The sequence below is a fragment of the Podarcis erhardii genome, assembly GCF_964252035.2.
Source record: "Podarcis erhardii genome assembly, chromosome: 2".
NCBI classification, from domain to species: domain Eukaryota; kingdom Metazoa; phylum Chordata; class Lepidosauria; order Squamata; family Lacertidae; genus Podarcis; species Podarcis erhardii.
In genome coordinates this window covers 50,651,312-50,672,010 of record NC_138498.1, presented here as the reverse complement: position 1 = coordinate 50,672,010, position 20,699 = coordinate 50,651,312, and the positions used below count along the sequence as shown (strand labels likewise).

The 20,699-nt window shown below is 40.5% G+C and overlaps 1 protein-coding gene and 1 long non-coding RNA gene across 16 annotated transcripts in view; one reads left to right on the top strand and one right to left on the bottom strand.

The window, feature by feature from the left end:
- The window catches only part of KCNIP1 (potassium voltage-gated channel interacting protein 1), a 573,342-nt gene that overhangs the window by 59,276 nt on the left and 493,367 nt on the right, over positions 1-20,699 (bottom strand). Inside the window, exon 1 of one of the 15 annotated variants that reach the window (XM_081852175.1) lies at positions 6,842-7,221. The exons of the other annotated variants lie outside the window; for them this stretch is intronic. Within the exon in view, the coding sequence (XP_081708301.1) occupies positions 6,842-6,950 (109 nt within the window). The 5' untranslated portion in view covers positions 6,951-7,221. Of the gene's footprint in view, positions 1-6,841; positions 7,222-20,699 lie in introns of those variants that run through there. 15 annotated transcript variants of the gene reach the window in all.
- The window catches only part of LOC309336460, a 60,441-nt gene that overhangs the window by 30,546 nt on the left and 9,196 nt on the right, over positions 1-20,699 (top strand). Inside the window, exons 2-3 of the long non-coding RNA XR_014154023.1 lie at positions 4,679-4,826; positions 5,319-5,495. This is a non-coding gene — a long non-coding RNA (uncharacterized lncRNA). The remainder of the gene's footprint in view (positions 1-4,678; positions 4,827-5,318; positions 5,496-20,699) is intronic.

The window sequence follows — 20,699 nt, the reverse complement described above, 5'->3', positions numbered from 1 at the left end:
AGAAAGCAGAACAAGAGCCAAGCTCATAAAGCAGATCTAGCAGAGCCCAGACATATCCTCGATAGATGAAAGGGGCTCATGCTCCTTTCTCCAGGTACAGAGCTCTGAATGATTCACTCATTTCCTAGATGCCAGTTAAATAAGAGAGAGACCCAGTAAGAGGATCTTTGCTCTCACTAAGGCTGAAATCCTAAAGTGGGGAGAAGAACCAAAGGCAATTCATCAACTGCCAGAGCCAAAGTCCTGCTGAGCTTGAGTAATGGGTACTGTGTTGCTCCGTCTGCTTTTATAGTTTGGGGGGGGGGGTTGTAAAAAAAAAAAAGTTTTCAACGAAAGGAAGCAATTTGGACATGCTGAGAAGCATGTTGAGAAGTGTAAATTCCTCCTCCCGAGCTTGGGAATTTGTCAAGGTACCAGGATGGCTCTGGATCCTTCAGTCCCAAGCTGCTTTCTGGTTCATGAACTGCACCTGACACACATCTTTTTTGGCCTTACTGATGTTGGACGAGGGCGTCGGAGCCCTTGATGGTGGCAGGGTAGGAAAATCTGACACTGAATCTCCCTCTCCAACATCTGAGCTTTGTCTGATATTCGAAAGAGATATCCAATCTGTCCTGTGACTCCTAGAATGCCCTCTTGGGAGCTAAAGAATTGCACACTAAGAGGATCATTAACCTCGTTCATTCATTTTGACTGAAATGGGGAGGGGGTTGTAGATGTGTACAGAAATGTAAGAAGATGGTGTCTTTGATGGAAAAACCATGATGCTACAGAAGTGCAAATACATACTCAGGTGGATAAAACACCATTTTGGAATTTAATCCTCATTTTCTGCAGAAATCTCATGGCTTTAAAGTGCGGTCTATTTTATCCTGTCTGCTGACAAAAATATTTTATGGCTTCATATGAACCAACAAGAGAAAAATTATATCCTGCTTATGAAAAAGGGTAAGATTATGGAAGAAGAGATGCAATGGATTATAAGAGACTTGAATGCTCACCTTTTTTCAATCCTTTCTTTTCATGTTCCTTGATCTGATCTTGGTTTGGTACTATTTTTTCCTTACAATTATTAGGTCTTCTTTTCGTGGGAATAGTCACATAAACAATCCCATCCAATAAGAGATCCTACAGTGAAGACAATTATGTCTTTATGCTATTTAGCCAATCAAATTTGGCTTCCTTTGGTGTTCACCGAATACTTCTACCATGCTATTATCACCTTTGGTCAAACAGACTTTAAAAGTGTTTGAGTTCCTGGGTTATCTTCTACTACAAATGGTTTCAAAGGGCAGATATTCAGAAGAGGGAGTCTCTGTTCATGTATCTTAGATCTTCAAATGCGGGAAGTTCGTAGACTTCTTCAATGGGGACTGGGTAGAATGATAGACTGGGATAGAATGAAAAAGTAAATTATTCTTGATTCTATAAGCCTTCACCATTACATTAATGGTCACAGCTATTCCATTTTAGCTCAATAGGATGGTATATAGAATGCTATAAAGTGTTATATTTGATTAGAGATCATTTATATTTCTTTAGAATTGCAGGCTTTTCAATCTCAACAGGGAGGGCCTTCATCAGGCAGAGCTGTTCAGAGGAACAATAAAATAAAATGGATTGTCTAATTATGCATTTTTTGGTCTGAATGTCTCTGACTGTCAGTTTGCTATTTTAAATCACTAGCAGCCCAATCTACAATTCAGTAAAACTGAATTTCTTGTGTCAGCAGGACAGAGGCACAATTCTCATATTGATTTTGATGCCTCCACAAGGTGACTTCTCCTTACCTTTTCATTTTGCATAATCAACATTTCTTCTGAACACACTCCCACATGCACTTACCACACCCAGAAAGTCCTTTGAAATATCACATCAAAAGGGAACATGTTCAGAAAAAAGTTCATTAGATCAATCATTAATTAAGATTGGGGAAGGGAAGCTCTCTGTGTGATGCCTTATAGCAGAATAAGCACACTTGTTTCATTCAGGGATCCAGCCATCTTTACTCAACTCAAGCTAGAACTTGTATTTCTGAGATATTTCAGCTTCTAAGCAAAGTGCAGTGTTCTTCTCCTCAGTAATATGTATCTTGTGATTGTGAGTACTGTGTGATTGTGAATGTGAGTGTTATGGATCTTATTGCACAGGGTCTGTGACCACACAGGCAGAGTATAAAGGTGAAGATCATTCCTTGTTTATCTTCAGCATCTTGCAAATCTCTTGTATTCTGCCTTTGAAAGATGAAAGTTCATTTAGATATCATTCTCTGTAAGAGCAAACTCTGATGGTTTAGTGTCTGGCATTCTGGAGTGAAATGGTACCACACCAAAAATAAGCTAGTTGTTTCTGTATACTCAGGAGATGCCCTAGATATGCAAAATATGTAAGTTGGAAAATTAAAAGACACGTGGGAGCATAGGAGCCTGCTTTATACCAAGTCAAACCATTGGTCCATCTAGCTTAGTATTGCCTACACTGATTGGCTGTGGTTGTCCAGGGTTTTAGACAATGGGTCTCTCGTATCCCTACCTTGAGATGCCAGGCATTGAAGCTGGAGCCTTCTGCAAGCAAGGCAGATTCTCTACCACTGAGCTACGGCTGTTCAGAAAACCTACATGAAAACTGAAAAGCTACCTCACAGGAAACAGTGAGTTTACAGAATGTTGATGGCAGTTGAAATTCCAGTGAGCCAGGGGAGCAAAGAATCTAGAAGTCAGGTGGACTGGGTGTTTCTGTCAATCAAGTCTATGACTGAGAGCAATTGGAGACACTGGATGTTTGGAATCTACCTGTACCAACTAAAACGAAACCAAAAAAAGTAAAACAAAAGAAAAATGGAGGGCGGAAGAGGAGGGGGATTTAAGTTGCTTCTAGTAAGTATCTTGGTGGGGTGGGGAAAATTAAAGTTGTGGTGTCCTTTCCATTCCAGAAAATCACCTTGCAAGAGGCATTAACAGCACTATAAAGCTCCTGTTTCAGGTTTTCTGAAGACAGAAACACTTACCCTAGCGGTTGAAGAGACACAGCGGCACTTCATTGCAGATCCTGCTTGTCATTATTAACAACCATTGCAATTTGCATGATATTATTATTATTATTAATCACCTTCTCCATGATTGCCTCAAGGTGATGTACATTATAAGCAGAAAAATACAGCAAAAAACACAAAAACCAGCAGATTCATTTAAAACAAAACAAAAATTTAAAACACAAAGTCAAAGTTTACTATCCCCCTTCTATTTTCCTTGCTCTCTCTCACCACCTCCTTTCTCCCCCAAACTTATACTGTCTATAACATTAGTGTCTCACATCAAACGTAACTGATCTGTAGAAAGGATCCAATAATTGAAAGCAGAAATTCTGTATGTACTTTTGTAACCCAAGAAAATCTTTAATAAAAACAATTTAAAAAACTAAGCCAATTTGCCTAAGGAATTTCTTAAAAGGTTGGCAAGACAGTGTAGACGCCATACTTATCCTTTCTCAGGTTGGTTTTTCTATAGCAGGGGCGGAGAATCTACTGTCTTCCAGATGTTGTTGAAATACAACTCCCTTTATCCACATAACGTATATCTAAAATTGCTTTACAATGATAACCTTTCTAATACAAGATTGCTTTTATCATTATAAGTCTTAGTTTTTAAATGTTGTACAAACCATCTGGTGAATCTAGCACACTTGATGTGTACTTTCTATTTTTCTGTTAGTCTCATCTTACTGCTACATTACAAGGAACATTATGCATGTTATTGGATTGGCTGGATTTTGTAGGGCCACACTTACTCTACAGGGAGCTGGCTTCAGGCACCAGACCCACTGACAGAACAACTTTGCGTTACAATGATTTCTTCAAATGTGACATGAAGGCTGGCAACATCAACCCTGCCATATGGGAATCTCTTGCAGATGACTACTGTGCCTGGAGACAGTCAGGTCGTGCTTCCATAGCAGTGACCAGAAGAGGACTGCTGGGAGAAGCGCAGAGAGTAGAAACATCAAAGTACATCAGCAGTAGCACAACTGGACTCCTTCATCTGCCATATCTCCCGTGTTGGTCTCTACAGCCACAGCAGGCGCTGTAACCTTCCAAAAGTTTGACTTTAACCCCAAAGGTGCCCTCCTCCATTGTCTCCTGAGACAGACGGATGCCAACAACTATCCAACAGCACTAAGTTGTGCAATAGTCACACAAACAGGAATTGCATGAGTGGTTTTTAAAGTGTAAATAGCAACTACAGCCCACCTCCCCAATCCAGACTGAGGTTGTGGGTGGGAGAGAGAGGGGCTTGAATGCTTTATGGTTCCAATCCAAATTGGGGAGCCTGCATCTGCTATTTGTACTGGAAGGAAAGCTTCCATCAAGTTTAACTTACAACTTTATCAGTGAAAATAACAGAGGTGTGGGTCCTATCCTGGAGCAGTAAATCAGTAAAGCCCCTCCACCCTCCACCAAGGTGCCAGTTGGGTCGTTCATTGGGTTGCTCATTGACACTAGATTTACTGCTGTTTACAGTTGCAAAATATTTTATGCCACTGCTGATTTTATGTATGGTGTTGCATTTAACTTGGCCCTTCAGAATTAGTCATATCCACAAGGGAAACATATGAGAGTGGCATTCCTCTTTATGATTAAGCCCACAGTAACCACACACAACCAACTTTATTTTTTGTACAGTTTGCCACCTGTTCCCCATCAGAATCACCCCCCCCCCAAGGAGGTCAAAGAAAGAGCTGGTGGTCATACCTAGAAGACTCTCAAAGCCTAGAGGATTAATTTCCTTTCTCATGTGACATCATAGCAAGCAAGGTTATTTCAGGAGATGGTAAGTGCTGTTTTGAGTAATTGACATGGATCTGAGTTCCTTCAGTTGGGGGTTTTGATGGGCCCAAGGGAAAATAAATTCAGAACTTTAAAGCTATTTAACAGCATTTTTCACAACAAGCTGCTATATCCTAGGAGGATAGTTTTACAGCCCAAAAGGCACCAGCAATTAACAACCAAAGCTGCAGAAGAGATGCAGTCCATTAGCACAGAGAGAAGCTGGATTAGCGTGCACTGCTTACTGCAAAGATTTAATACAGATAACATTGCAGTACTTGAATGAAGTTGAATGGTGCCACTGCATGATAGGTTAGCTAAAACAAAACAAAAACTTGTGCCAAATGTTCATCTCATCCAGGATTTTATAATGACAGCAGCCCAGTAAATGGTTTTAAAACACTACTATAGTCTTGAGTACACTTTATAAAGGTCTGATATTGTACGATGCTAGAGCTTCCACTACAAATTGATTATAGCAATTCGATTTTTCTAGGACCGTGTTGCTCATACAAAACAAGTGATTTATCTTCTTGAAAACAGCAGAAGTTCACAGTTGGAATTACAGCGAAGAGCAAGCAGAAAAGAATTCTCGCACTCACATGGATGGCACTGCAAATGCAAGCTGCTGCAGAATTTCATACTGCTTCCCTTTGCTCCATAGTACACTGAGGTGAGTCCCTTTCTTGATACCATCTACCTTGATGGTTACTTGATGGTGCTGGGGTGCTTTTTTTGGGAAGACATCTCATTGGATTTCATTTCATATCAGGGTAAATTGACCTATAATCATGCTTAAAATGGGAAGACTCAGATGATATGTAATCAGCAATATAGCTATGTAATAATTGTAAAAAAATCTATAGAACACTGGCTGACATTTTAATTTCTTGTCACCAATGGCAACTTTTTACCTGCAAGGAGCCAAATATCAGAATAGATTTAATTTAAGTGCTGCTGTCAGTGTTCTAGAGCAACAAAGGGGACAAAACTTGAAACAGTGCAGAATCCCAATCAGTTTACTGGGGTTACTCCCAAGTAAGCATGTGTAGGATTGCAGCCTCAGCCAATATGTTTGTATATATCTCAAACATTCATTTCCTATTTGATTCTTGCTTTATACATTATTAGTAAACCTCATAGTGATGAAAGCACTGCCTTTAGTGCAGACTTCATTTCAAACAGGTTCTGGCTAAGGTAAAATGACCATATTTATTCATCAGTATGTCAAAAGGACTTTGTAAACTCTGGGAGGGATAGCTTACTCACCTTATTTTTACATTTTACATGTCAAGCAATTGATTCAAGAAATTATCAGCTTTTTAATGAATTTTATGACAACGTCCTGAAATACAATGTCTTGGCTGCTAAACTTCCTTTAAATATGTAGAATAGAACTGTTTTCCTATTGCCAGATAATATCAAACCAAACTCTAATCTTTTTCAAACAAAAGGAAAGAAATCTTAGTTTATGGAGTATAGTTTCTATTTTTCCATTTATCACTTGCTTTTTAAAGCTTCTAAATTAAGTTTGTATCTAAATACACTAATAAGGATTTCACTTGTGCACTTTAATAGGACACTACTGCACTGACTGGGGCTTACTTACGAGTAAATGTGGTTAGGCTCAAGCAGTTATGCAGCAACTACTTCCGTCCAGCAAGCATTGAGTAAACCCAACAGTTTTAAGAATGAGACTATTTCCAGTTATCCCAAGAGAGGCATATTCCACCAAACAGGAACTACATTTATGGCAAAACTATTTACAGGAGGAGACTAGCTTTGTAATTCAAGAACAAAATGTAAAAATACCCCTCAACTGGAATTCCGGAAGCTAGCAGCAAAACAAAGCAAAATTTCCACACTGCTGAATCAAGCAGGAGAGAAAAAGCAGTACGTAGTTATAAAGGAGAAAGGTGCTTTAAATTATGATTTCTTTCAGATTGCTACTATAGTTCTTTTTTAAAAAAAATATACATAAAAGTATACAAGCTGGTAGAACTTTGCAGGGTCTCTTACCATCTGACAAGTCAATTAGTCCAAGGTAGTGCAAAAGTTTCAGAGAGGAGCAAATCACCACCACAATTCCTAAAGTCTGGAGCCCTTCAGACTCGCCTTTGCTCCACATCCTTTAAGATAACACACAGATAGTAGCCTCCGGCGTGCTAGCAAAACAGCAGGCAGGGATTGAAAGCAGGGGGAAATTCAGCTGTTTGAAGCTTTTCTTCCTGCTGCTGGGTAAGTGCATGGCTCATTTTCTCTCTTTCGTTCTCTCCGTCTCTCCTTGTGCGTGTGATTCTCACTCTTTTCCTTTTCCTGTGTTTCCTGTTCCTCCGCCTTTCCCCACCCCACACTCTCGCAGTCCTGCTCTTTTCTACATTTTAACAGTAATGTATGATTTAGTTTCTCCACCTCCCCCCCATCCTTCTCTCTCTTGAGGGCAATTGTCTCTACAGTTTATCCCCCTCATTTACAACTTAACACCATGTTGCTAACCTCAGCAGCAGCATCTGTGGGCCACTTATCTTGCACTTGGGATCGTTTGATAACTCCAGCCAAATGATGCTTCTTCTGATTGCTTTTGTTGGTTTGTACAATAAGGGGGGGGGGGTAGATACTGAAGAAAATGATAAAGGATCTTAATTTCGCTCTTTCCCCACATTATGATCTTTGTTTTCTAATCATCAAGGCTTCCTCCAAGAATTGCTCAGCATGTCCAATCTGTAAGTGGGACTACAGGTCCTCTATTCTAATCTATTCAAAAGGAAACACTATATTTACTTTTTGTGGTTAGCCATTGTCTTCTGTATAAGAGACCTGAGAATGGGCTAGCACCTCTACAGTAAAAGACTGATTTAGATTATGCGTATCCATTAAATTTCAAGACCAGGAAGAGCCAAAGTTTCATATACAGTGGTACCTCAGGTTACAAACTCTTCAGGTTACAAATGCTTTGGGTTACAAACTCCGCTAATCCGGAAGTAGTTGCTCTGAGTTGTGAGCTTTGCCCCAGGATGAGAATGGAAATCGTGCAGCGGCAGCGGAAGGCCCCATTAGCAAACGTGCACCTCAGGTTAAGAACAGTTTCGGGTTAAGAACGGACCTCCAGAACGAATTAAGTTCATAACCTGAGGTACCACTGTAGCCACCATTGCATACAGTGATAGCATCTTGTACTTAAGATGTGAGACCCAGATTCAAATGTTCAGTCACTAAACCTAGGTTCAAACTAGATGCAACACACACTCCTGTTTCTCTTTCTCCTGACTTCTTAGAAGTGGCCTTAAGGGGCTAGCAGTTTGAGAGGAAGAAAGTTTGGTTTTCACTAGCTGTTTTTCTGCTCAAAACTGCAGCCAGGCTGCATTTCTCCTGATATAGGGGAAATCTGGTTATTGCTTTCTCGCCCTGCCCCCCACCCCAGCATGCCTAGAGGTATCTAGAGGTGCATAAGCAGGTGGAGGGAAATGGGTTAAGCAGGTGATCTTCCATCTCACTGCTTCACTTAAACTTGTAGTGTCCTCTAGGGATGCTTCAGGTTTTTGTTTTTTTAATGCAACCATTTGTCAGATGTACTTTGGTCCTTGGGTCCGTTTCATATTTTACCAGGCAGACAGTCTTTTCTTAACTTTAATTTTTAAAAGATGCTCCCTGAATATCATATGGAAGAGACTAGTAATTTCTGAAGGGAATATGTACAGTGGTACCTCGAGTTACAAATGCCTCAGGTTACAAACGCTTCAGGTTACAAACTCCACTAACCTGGAAGAGTTACCTCGAGTTGAGAACTTTGCCGCAGGATGAGAACGGAAATTGTATGCCAGCGGCGCAGCGGCAGGAAGAGGCCCCATTAGCGAAAGCACGCGTCTAGTTAAGAACAGTTTCAGGTTAAGAATGGTCCTCCGGAACGAATTAAGTTCGTAACTAGAGGTACCACTGTACTTCTGTAAACATATAGGACACACTATAGAGCCACAACTGGTGTTGACATTCTGCCCCCACCCCGCTTTTAGGGGCATGCTCACTTTAACCAGCCTTCACCAACCTGGTTCCCTCCAGATGTCTTGGACTAGAACTACCATCAGCCCTGGCTAGCATGACCAATAGTCAGGGATTATGGAAGCTGTCCAAAACTTCTGGAAGGTATGAGGTTGGAGAAGGCTGCTTTACTCAAACTATGTCCACGTGCAGAAAACTAGTAACTACTTCACAGTGTTACTGCAGTGATAAATGAGGTATGAATTACAAAGGACCTTGTACACTGAAAAAAACTTTTGGTGGTGAATAATAAAGAGTACTGTGAAGAGAAAAATATTTCTAAGATGATATAGAGACACTATTTCACACAACTAAGCTCTCATGTAATGTGGCTTTCCCTATTTCCCATCATTCCCGAACTCTGGCAATGCTGACTAGGGCTGATGGGTATTAGAATGAAAAATAGCTGGAGGGCATCAGGTCTCTTTACACATGTAAGAGATGGCCATGTGGAATTCTGAAATCACATGCGTCAGTAATATATATATATATATATATATATATATATATATATATAATTGCATAAGCTCTTTATTGAATATATACACAACTTTTTCCTATTGTATTATTATTTTTATTATTTATTAAATTTGGCAGTTCACAGCACTTGGCACACTTTTTGGATTCCAACTCCCAAAACATCAGCCGGCACAGGCAATGACAGGAGGCACAGTCCAACAACACCTGGAGGACACAGGTTTCTATCCTTGAACATGAGGGTGGTTTTTTATTTCTGAGTAACCTTTCTCCTGCTTTCACAGTATTGCTGTTGTCTGTTGAATCCCCAAATTTCACATGGGAGGGTTCAGTGCTTCTTTTTTTGGGGGGGGGATTCGAGTGTATGCAATACTGGCACTCTCCCCCCCCCCCATGTGGCACTTACTGTAACAACTTCATGGTGAGTACTGGCACCTTTTTTCTATAAAAAAAGCACTGGGAGGATTCATATTCTATGAATACAAATATAGAAGATAGCTGTGTAACAAAATTCATATTGCATAGCAGGGTGGGGGTTTCACTGCCACTGAGTATCATTCTGAAACAACCTTTTGGGCTTCCTTTAAGAAAGTGGTGGCACTTATCCCAGACGGAGGCAACAAGATTGCTAGAACACCAAGTGCCACCTAATGCAGTAACATACTCAAGCCACAATGAACCTGCTTGCTCAAGAGCAGTCCTAAAGCAGATCCATTGATTTCAATAAGATTCTTGAGTATGTTGGCTTCCAACTTCAGCCACTCAGATGCCTCACATAAGAAATAATAGGCACAGTCATTTTCATTGCATTGGCATAAAAATATATCTGGCACTGTGTAGCATACAGATTTTTAAAAGCGTAGTTCCTTCCAGATAGAGGAAGGGAGTAAGAAATGAATCAGATTTGTCAGCTGTGTGGTAGATTTTGCATTCTGTTTTCTACCATTATTACTCCCATCTAGTAACTTGTATACAGTTGTAAAGACAGGCCCTTTCCCCAGCATATGTCTGGAGACAGACGGGTTTTTTAGAACCTGGAAGGTGGCATGGTATTGCTTGTAATAGCCCACTAGAATTAGAAGGATCTGTCAATTTCGTTTCTTTCAGGTTTTTGGTTTTCCAATCTTAAATTCAGTTCTTCACATTTCTGCAGCAATTTGTGTATTTATTTTAAAAAGGTTCTTACAAAAATTCATCAGCATTTTAGTGAGAATTTATTCTAATGAACATATTTTTATCTGCAGTTTTGAATGTACACATTTTCATAAGAAATTCTTCTATTTCTGTATGTTATTTTCCCCAATATGTTCACTTTTATACAGAGTTTCCCTTAACATATACATTTTTGTAAATTTGGCTGGGGAACTGCACTGCAATATTCAGATAAAGTGTGGATTTCAAAGGATGGCAATGTTCCGGTTGTATTGTTTCAGAAAGTGTGAATTTGGTAGATTAGGCTTTAAATGTGAACTGACTTGAATTTCTTTCCCATCCCTAACAGCCACTCAGTTTTTCTTAACCACTACTGAAGGGAAGGTGTTGTGCCTTCTAGATGTTGTTGGACTCTGACTCCCAGTATCCATGCTGGTGGGGGCTGATGGGAGCTGGAGTCCAATAACCCACAGGGGCACACATTTATTTCCTCTGCACTACTGTCTCTGGTTAAAAAGGTTTCTGCAACGTTTCAAAAACCTGACCAGTGACTGTCATGGGACAAAAGAAATTAGCAGGTTCACCATGGAAGCAACGCAGACCATCTTCCAATTTCTTAAAATGTATCTGCCCGCAGTTTCTATGGGGGATCAAGCTCTGTTTTTTGAAAAAGGAATAAAATGGCTCTGCTGGTTTTCTAACAGGATTATTTAGGTTCCTCTGAGGAGTTACAGAAATGAGTAATTTATTTGATACTCCAACTTCAGTAATCAAATCCTCTGTAGCTGCTGCCCGTGTTTCCTCCAGCAGTGTTGGTTCACGTTTGCAAGAGTCACTCTAGTTATCCAGTGCTCTGATTTGATCGCTCTTGGTAGGAGCAATCAATATGGATGGACTTCCTGCACTGGTTGATGTTCTTAAGCTTTTAACTACCAAAAAATATATTTCTTTATGTATACTCATCTATACTCAAAGTTACATATTATTAAATTTTATTTCTGTTTTGACATCAGTTAATAAGCTGTCTAAACAAAGAAAGAAAGAAACAAATGGTGGTAATTTGCATGTTAATGCAGATTCTAGTGTGCATTGCTTCACATTCACTTGAAAACACAGAGATATGCTAATTTTATATAGCACATCTGTTCCCATATATAAATGAAAATAAATATTTGCAAATCTACTTAAACACACACACTATATTAATATCTGAACGTTTTTGAATGGGAAGGAGAAAAGCACCTTAACTAGGATTGTCGGGCTGGCTTTCTAGTTTCCACCGGCTTCCTCAGTCAAAGCTCTTAACAACTTGAGTCATATATTCACTACACTGCTCAGAAAGACATATTGTGCTGTTGAACAGGAAACAATATGCCCAGTAGTGATGTTAATCTACAATATATATTTTTAAAAGGACATGCTTAACTTTTCATATCTGCCCCAGTCAATCAATCAAACCTTTATTGCATTAGCATACAGCCATAGCAGGATAAAAAAAAAAAAAATGCTAGAGACAAACAACCAAACAAAATTCAAAGCGATATTACTAGGGTTATGACATTTAAATTACCCTAAGACAATAATGTAAAGATTTAGTTGCCAGCGCCGGGAATCTAGAATGTGAATGTATATAAAGCATATAATGGCCCCAAAATAGGCTCGGGACATTAGGTTAAAGAGGTAATAAAAGAATTAAGACAGGTCCAGGTCTAGGACACACTACCCCGTCAGAGTAGCCCTGAGTTTCAAGGCCTGCACTATAAAGATTGCCACCCCACGTGTAACTTGGGGATTCGCGTCCACAAGAAGCGATTTCAAACAGTCTTCCTTAGATGTGATGGTGGACGGGATCAAGAGGAGGAGCTTAGTTCTTATTAGCTCATAAATAGGGCAGTAGAAAAAGAAATGTATGAAGTCCTCTACTTCATTCATTGTGCATGGACATAGACGCTGAGTAATAGGGGTCTTAGAGTAAATCCCCTGCAGGAAGGCCGTGGGTATAGAATGGAAACGGGCCATGGTAAACGCTCTTCTCAAATTGGGCTCCGTCAGGTCTATCAAGTAGTTGGCAAGTGATCTTACCACTTTCACTTTAGGGAGCCACATGGAGAGGCGAGCTGTGGTGGACTGTGCCCGGTCCATGGCCCCAGTCTATTTGCAGAGATCTAGCACTGGGAGGAGCCTGGGTTGAAATAATAAAGAGTTAAATTCTCATCTTTAGGAATAAGTGTGGAGAAGGAGTTTCAGCCTGAGTCCCAGCAGTTATCTTCAAAAATGAGACAAGAGAACTGCTTAATGTTCAGAAGGAGAAAATTATGTTTGGCAGTTCTACACATATTCACCTCATAGATAAAGTTTTGAAGTCTTCAGATGAATGGAAAACAATGTACACTAGGATCGTTATGACTATTTGAATGAAAAAGTTGAGACCTTCCATTAACTAAAGGGAAGTGTTGTTCCCAGTGACATTCTATCCCAGGAACATGGAAAGAGCAGCTGAGTCCAATGAAGCTTTTATTGTTGCTGTTCAAAAAAGAAAAAGAGGCAATGCAAAAAAGTTGCCCCCCCCCCAATTAATCCAGTCATCGGGGGCATTTCCACCCCACACCAAGAAATTAACAAAATTCCTTATAATTTTACAAATACTTCAGGCAAGCACTAATTGTTTCATCAGACTTTAGTTTACTTCTTGGCTATATGTTCAGACATGATGCTTAGCCAGTGCTTTTTTCCCTAGAATGAAGTTGTTACAGCAAGTGTCACACTTTTTAACTACAAAAAAAGAGGTGCCGGTACTGCGTACCTTTGAGTGCTGCCTTTAAAAAAAGCACTGTGCTTAACTATGATTAAGACAAACAGTGTATCTGAAGAAGTGTGCATGCACACGAAAGCTCATACCAAGAACTAACTTAGTTGGTCTTTAAGGTGCTACTGGAAGGAATTTTTTTATTTTGTTAAGACAAACAAAGCAGTCATGTGCATGTCTACTCAAAAGTAAGCTCTACTGCCTTCAACAGGACTTACTCTCGGGTGTGTATGGGATTGTACCCCATTCTAGAATGTTGTGTTCAGCCAGTATGGCATGTGCTGCACCTTAAGCTCCCTGAAGTCTCATCATACTCCCTTAACTTCCTCTTGTTGGATTCAGTGCTTATTGAAATGGAATACAGTGGAGGCTCGGGTTGCGAACGCGATCCATGCGGGATGCACGCTCGTAACCCGCAGCGTTTGCAACCCACAGTGGGTTGCAATTTGGCGCTTCTGCGCATGCACGACCGCCAAAACCCGGAAGTAACCTGTTCCTGTACTTCCGGGTTTCGGCGGTCCGTAACCCAAAATAATGCAACCTGAAGCGTCTGTAATCCGAGGTATGACTGTACCTTTGTCTGGATCAGACCCAATATTTTCACATCCTCAGTGATTCAGAATTGAAATGCAGCCGTATGAGCTGCCAGCCAAGAATTATTCATAAATACTATGCAGTGACTATTTTTGAATAACTACCAACCTCTTCATAGGGAAAAGCAGAGTTTCACTGCATAAATTATTCATTCTGAATAACACTGTTTTCTATTCAGCTTCCCGATCTTGGGGCCATCATCTCTTTCCTTCTTGTTCTCCTAGACATGAATTTTATGTATGTATCTGTTCAGAAAAGTTACCAAAAATGGGATGGGAGGAAATTTGATGGGATCCCACAATGGTTTTCTCTGAAGAGTTCTTTACTTCACAGGCATCTCCAATAGATTGGTCTGATAATAAAAGGTAAAAGGCATCCCCTGTTGTTGTGTCATCCTTTCCCCCCTTCGTCCTAGGATGTCCAAGTGTTGTTGGATTACAGCATCCACCATCCCTGGCCATTGGTTATGCTGCCTTGGACTGATGGGAGTGAGGACTCTAACAACATTTGAAGGCTACAAGTTTCTCATTTCTGCCTTAATCCTTAGATTTTACATATACTCTCTTGCTTACTCAGTTTTCCAATCCCAGCAAAATATTAACCTGTGTCAGAACAGATCCCATTTGTTGCCTGAGAGATATGTAGTTGTCATTATCTGATAATTTGAACACAATACTGGAGTAAATATAGCTCTAACTCAAGAATGTCCTGATGTGCACAAACATAACCTTCTGCCATATAAGTAAGTGGTTTCTAATGTGGACAAGTATACATCTAACCATGTGTTTTATTGTCTCCTGTCCCTATTAGCTTATTAATAGGGACATTAATCTAACAAAGCATGCTTGACTGGTGGGTCCAGAATGTGGTTAATATTCCACTGTGTGTGGCAGTGCTGTGGCCACTCCTAAAGAAACTGGCTCTTGGCCCCATGGCCGGAAATAACTACTGACCAGTCACATATACATCCTTTGGGCTGAAGGTGGTGGAAAGAGTAGTGATGTGACAGCTCAAACATTATTGGGTAGCACATATTATTTATATCTAGCACAATCTGGGTTCAGGCCTGGCCATGGGATTGAGTTGGCCTTGGCCACCCTGATATATGCCCTTTACAGGGAGTGAGACCTAGTTCCTGCTTCTTGATCTGTCTGCAGTTTTCAATACCATTGAGGATGGAATCCTCCTGTACCAGCTCTATGGAATTGTGCTACAATGGTTCCAGTCCCAGCTATAGAACCAAATGTAGAGAGTAGCTTTGTGAGAGTGCTTTTTGGCCAGTTACACTATGGGGTACTACAGGGCACTGTTTTATTCCCAATGTATTTAATACCTACATGAAGCCACTGGAGTGGTTATTACGGGTTGGGGGGGGGGCAGGTGCCATTAGTACACTGATAACAGTCAGCACAGTTTCTACATAACAACTGAATCAGGAGGATCTGTGTGGGCCCTGGACTGGTGCTTAGACAGTGGTGGGGTGAATGAAGGAAAATAAGCTGAGCCTGAAGCCTGGCAAAACAGACTCATTATGGGTGAGTGGTTTTAAAGCCTGATAAATTTGTCTGTCGCCTACCCTGTTCCCTTGAAGGATCAGGTTTCCAGTGTGTGTGTGTGTGTGCTTCTGGATCCAGTTTTGTCACTACATACTGTGAAAGCACCAGTGGCTAGAAGTGCCTTTTAGCAGCTGTTCCTGGTAAAACAGCTTTGTCTATTCCTGGACCAGGAGACAGTAGTTCATTGGGGGGCCCAGTCCTCACTACGAGGGGGCTGCTATAGAAGGGGGAGCTTCTAAGCAATACAGAGATCCACAACAGCTATCCAGGGGTACTGGCAACATACAGGTCTCCCATCCACAGACATTTGTCATAATGATGGGCATTTCACAATAGTAACATTTTCCAACCAAAATCACTTTGTGCACCATCTTCAGGTGAGACATTATTCTCAAAAAGGCTTTGAGGCTCTTACTGATATTCCTTCCCCTCCATATCACTTCTCCCTGCTGATCTAAATTGTAGCTATACAAAACTTTAAGTTTTAATGGTTAAACCCTGCTGTTTGAAGAACACTCAAGTGCAAGAAATAAAGTAAATCCAAACATTTCTTGCAAAGTTTGAGGAGACTAAAAAATGAGTAACTCCACTTTAATTGGTTTTAACACCAGCAAAAGAGGGGGAGGGGGAGCTTTTAAGCAATACTCCAGTGCAGGTACTTCTAATTATATACTAAAGTTTTAAGCTCCCAGATGAATTGACAATGTATTTCTGCCAGTAGTGGGGGGAAGCATACGAGAAGTTTTAACATGTTTTTAAAAATGCCAGCTCTTCAGTTCATTATGGTAGTTGGTACACACTCAAAGAAGGCAGTAATTTAGACTAGCATGTATACCTATGAAAGCATCTTACAGACAATACTGGCAAGATAGAGAAATAGTCTGACCTGGTGTCACACAGTTTTGCGTGTTTCCAATGTTAGGAATCCCAGAAAAATTCTGTGGATAAAGAGTGTAAACTCCATTTACATATAGGCTCAACAGATGAATAGTTTTGCTTGCACTCAGTGAGGGCTACCATTCCTTCAAGAATGCTCTTTAGAATGCCATTGTATCATGATATAGCATCTTTCTAAGGCACTCTAGGGAATTTAAAATGGTGACTTGCTCATCCCTGAAAATGGCTGGCACCAGGAGTGCCAGCCTGAATAAAATATCGCTGGGGGAGGGGGACGGCTCAGATAAGCCCCACCCCACTTAATTAATCACATGATGCAATGCATGCACACTATTTGAATGACAATGTTCATCAACTTTTGGGTGGCCCAGCCCCCTCGCATATTTTTTTGGGGGGGGCAAAGCACCCTTGTCTCCTATGACCGGCACTCTATAAACAGGGCTGTTGCTGCTGCTTTTCTAAGGTGGAACATTTGCACTCAGCCCAACATTTCGATGTAGACTTTTTCCTGGGACTGCTAATATTAGACACAGAGAAAGTCGCCTTATACCACATCAGACTAATTGTGAACTAGCCCAGTATTATTCACTCTATCTGGCAGATGCTAAGGTCTTGGGCAGATGCTGTTGAAATCATTATCTGTTCTGGACATGCCAGAGATTGCACCTGGAGCCTTCTGCATGCAAATAATGCACTCTTCCATTGAGCTACGGTTCCCTTCCCCGTGAATGCCAAGATTCATCAAATTTTGGACATCCATTGTAACCAGGGTTGGACAAATCTGTCAATTTTAGTTTCTTCTTAGTTTCTTATTTTTTAAGTCTTAAATTCTCCACAATTCTGCATCTGTTTGTGATTTAAAATAAAATGTTCTCAGGAAAATTCATCAGCACTTGGATGCAATTTTGTTTGAATTCACACAGTCCCCTAATAGAATGCATTTTTGTATGTTCTTTTCATTAATATATACACTTTTAAGTATACGTTCCTCTAATTTACGCCATTTTTGAGTCACTGGTTATTTGGAGAACAGCATTGTAAAATCTGGAAAGGTAAGCATTTTGAATTATAGCTGTGTTTCAGTTTGCATCTGTTTCAGAAATTGCACAACTAGAGAGCTTTGCATTAAATTGTGAACTGAACTGAATCCCCCCCCCCATTCCTAAGTGTAACAAAGCATTGCCCTATTGACTTGTTTCACTGGTAGATGGGTCTTATGTGAAAGATACCTATATACAAACTACAACTACTATTTATGAGCAGCAACGGTTAAATTATTAGCAATAGCTGAGAGCTAACTCAGAAGCAGAGTTCTTTATTCATGTAACGTTTGCACAAAGCCTCAAGTGAGAATTCTGATTGCAGCTATTCTGCTTCCTTGTGGTCTCATGCTCCCTTCCACTGAATATGGAGGATGCTGTCTTTGAAAAAGTTGTTGTTTGTTAGTTTACTCCACAGCCATCCGTACTGCTTCTTTCAAACAGCATTAAACCGTGACTGGATTTTCCAGAAATGATTTAAGACCTGACTATTACTACTTGCCTTTTCATCAGTGGCTCCAGCAGTAGACTGCTGTTTATCATGCATTCCAAATGCCACCAGTACAAAAGGAACAGCTTTGGCGTCTTTCTCTGTTGCTTTATGTATATGCTGACAGAGTTGTAAAGTGTAACTAGTATAATGCACAATAGCAATTATAAGCAATAAGTGATATTCAAGGGGAAAATACTCAAAACTGGTACTAATACAGTGGTACCTCGCAAGACGAATGCCTCGAAAGACGAAAAACTCGCAAAACGAAAGAGTTTTTCGTTTTTTGAGTTGCTTCGCAAGACGGATTTCCCTATGGGCTTGCTTCGCAAGACGAAAACGTCTTGCGAGTTTGTTTCCTTTGTCTTGCAAGTTTGTTTCCTTTTTCTTAAAACCGTGCATTCACTTCGAGGAGCAACTCATAGCACGCGGTGTGGTGGCCTTTTTTGAGGTTTTTGAAGACTTTGGTGATTTTTGAAGCTTTTCTAAAGTCCGTGCTTCGCAAGACGAAAAAATCGCAAGACGAAAAAATCGCAAGACGAAAAAACTCGCGGAACGAATTTATTTCGTCTTGCGAGGCACCACTGTAGTGAGAACTCTTTCTTGCTAGACTAATATAACCACTTTCACTATCATCGTCTTCTTCATCAACCACAACGAAAGCAGTTTTGAATTATAGTGCTGTTTTTGGAGACATGTACAAAACCTGACTTTCAAGCTCAATGAAAGGCAAGCAGCAGTGAGGACAGACAAGCATCACTTAAAAGCATATGCCACAATTCATGTGCTACAATTGAAAAGGGATTCATCTTGTGCTAGAAGTGACATGCTGCAAGCCTCGGGTTTAGATCTGAGTGTATGGCCGTTCATATACCCATGCCATTTAGGACAATGGTAGACTTTTCTCCCCCATGTCAAGGGCTAATTTCCCACAGGGGTAAACTTCCAGGAACTGTATGCCAGCAGTGGGCAGAGCCAGGCCTGAAAATGAAGGGAACCAGAGACAAATGTCTTCTAGGTCAGTGTTTCCCAACCTTGGGCCTCCAGCTGTTTTTGAACTACAATTCCCATCATCCCTGACCACTGGTCCTGCTAGCTAGGGATGATGGGAGTTGTAGGCCAAAAACATCTGGAGGCCCAAGGTTGGGAAACACTGTTCTAGGTCAACTAACTTGGAATAAAGACTGCCCTGCCTCACTTTCACTATGGCTACCTCAGACTGGAACTCCTAGTACAGTGGTACCTTGTGTTAAATTTAATTCGTTCTGGAGGTCCGTTCTTAACCTGAAACTGTTCTTAACCTGAGGTACCACTTTAGCTAATGGGGCCTCCTGCTGCTGCTGCACTGCCACCGCGCCATTTCTGTTCTCATCCTAAAGCAAAGTTCTTAATCCGAGAGGAGTCTGTAACCTGAAGCATCTGTAATCTGAAGTGTCTGTAACCCGAGGTACCACTGTACGGATACTTACATATATTTATCACAACAAATCAATATAGCTACTACTCAGGAAAGCAAGAGGAAGCAATTCCTTTTTTTCTTTAGTGTGATACACAGCCAAACAAAGCCAATAAAAATAAGGAGGGAATGAACAAGAAGGAAGGAATTATGATAGGAGGTAAGAATCAGGTGGCTTCACGGGGGGACACATAAAATAAGATTGCAGGTTCTGCAGCTGTGGATTAGGGCTTTCAATGCTTACCATCAGTACTTCGAAACCAGTCAAGAAATGAATTAGTTAATTTTTTTATACCACTTAGTATAATAAAAAAATCTCCAAGCAACTAATGACAATGGAACAGAATGGGGATTATATCTTCCCCAGGCAGCATACCAGTTATCACTACATTTTGAATCGTTTCCAGACCCTTTTTGAAAGCAGCCCCATGTAGAGTACATTACAATAATCTAATCTGGATGCTACAGAAACATGTCTGACCACAGGCCAGTTTTCTCCAGGAAAGGAGTCAGCTGGTACACCAGCTGAACTTGATGAAAATTGCTCCTGGCTACTGATACCATCTGGGCACTCAAGTAGTGACAGATCCAGGAGCACTACTGTGAATTGCACTTGCAAGGAGAAATGCAGCCCCCATGCAAAATAGGCTGTGTACTTAACAAAAGAAATCCCAGCCAATAGTCTTGTCTTGTCTTGATTAAGCTCCACTTTGTTCAACCACATCATGTCCATCACTGAATACACGCACTGATTCATTATTCAATACTACTAAATAGATCATTTTTGTAGAATTATCTTTCCCTTTTACATTACTGTTTCCAAAAGTTTGTGGATTTGGAATATTCTGTAAGCACAGATTTTCCACTGAGTTTTCCATGGCAATACCAACAGCATTTTGTTGATTTGCAACATAGCAACATGCAGGAATCATTTAAATGATCCCATACAAAACACTTCATCTTCTATTTGTCAGCACTTGAATTTCATTAGCCATCAAGCTGCCAATTTATCAAATGTTGCTAGCTCCCTTTGGATCTTCTTCATTCAATGTAGCCTTGGCATTCTGAAAGAAAATTATGCCATATGCACAGTTTGTGGATAAAACGCATCTCATGGGCAGCAAGTGTATCACTGTAAAATATAATATAAATATGCTTGTAGAAATTGTACAAGAGCTCATTTTGCTAGAATATTTATTTCAGGCAACCTCTCCCAACATGGTGCCCCCAGATGTTTTAGAACAACAATTTCCATTATCACTGGCCATTGACCATGCTGACCAGGACTGGGGGGAGTTATAAGAAATATCTGGAGGCACCAGGCTGGGGAAGGATGATAGCTGGAAAAGATCCAATATTTGTGACAAAATGTCA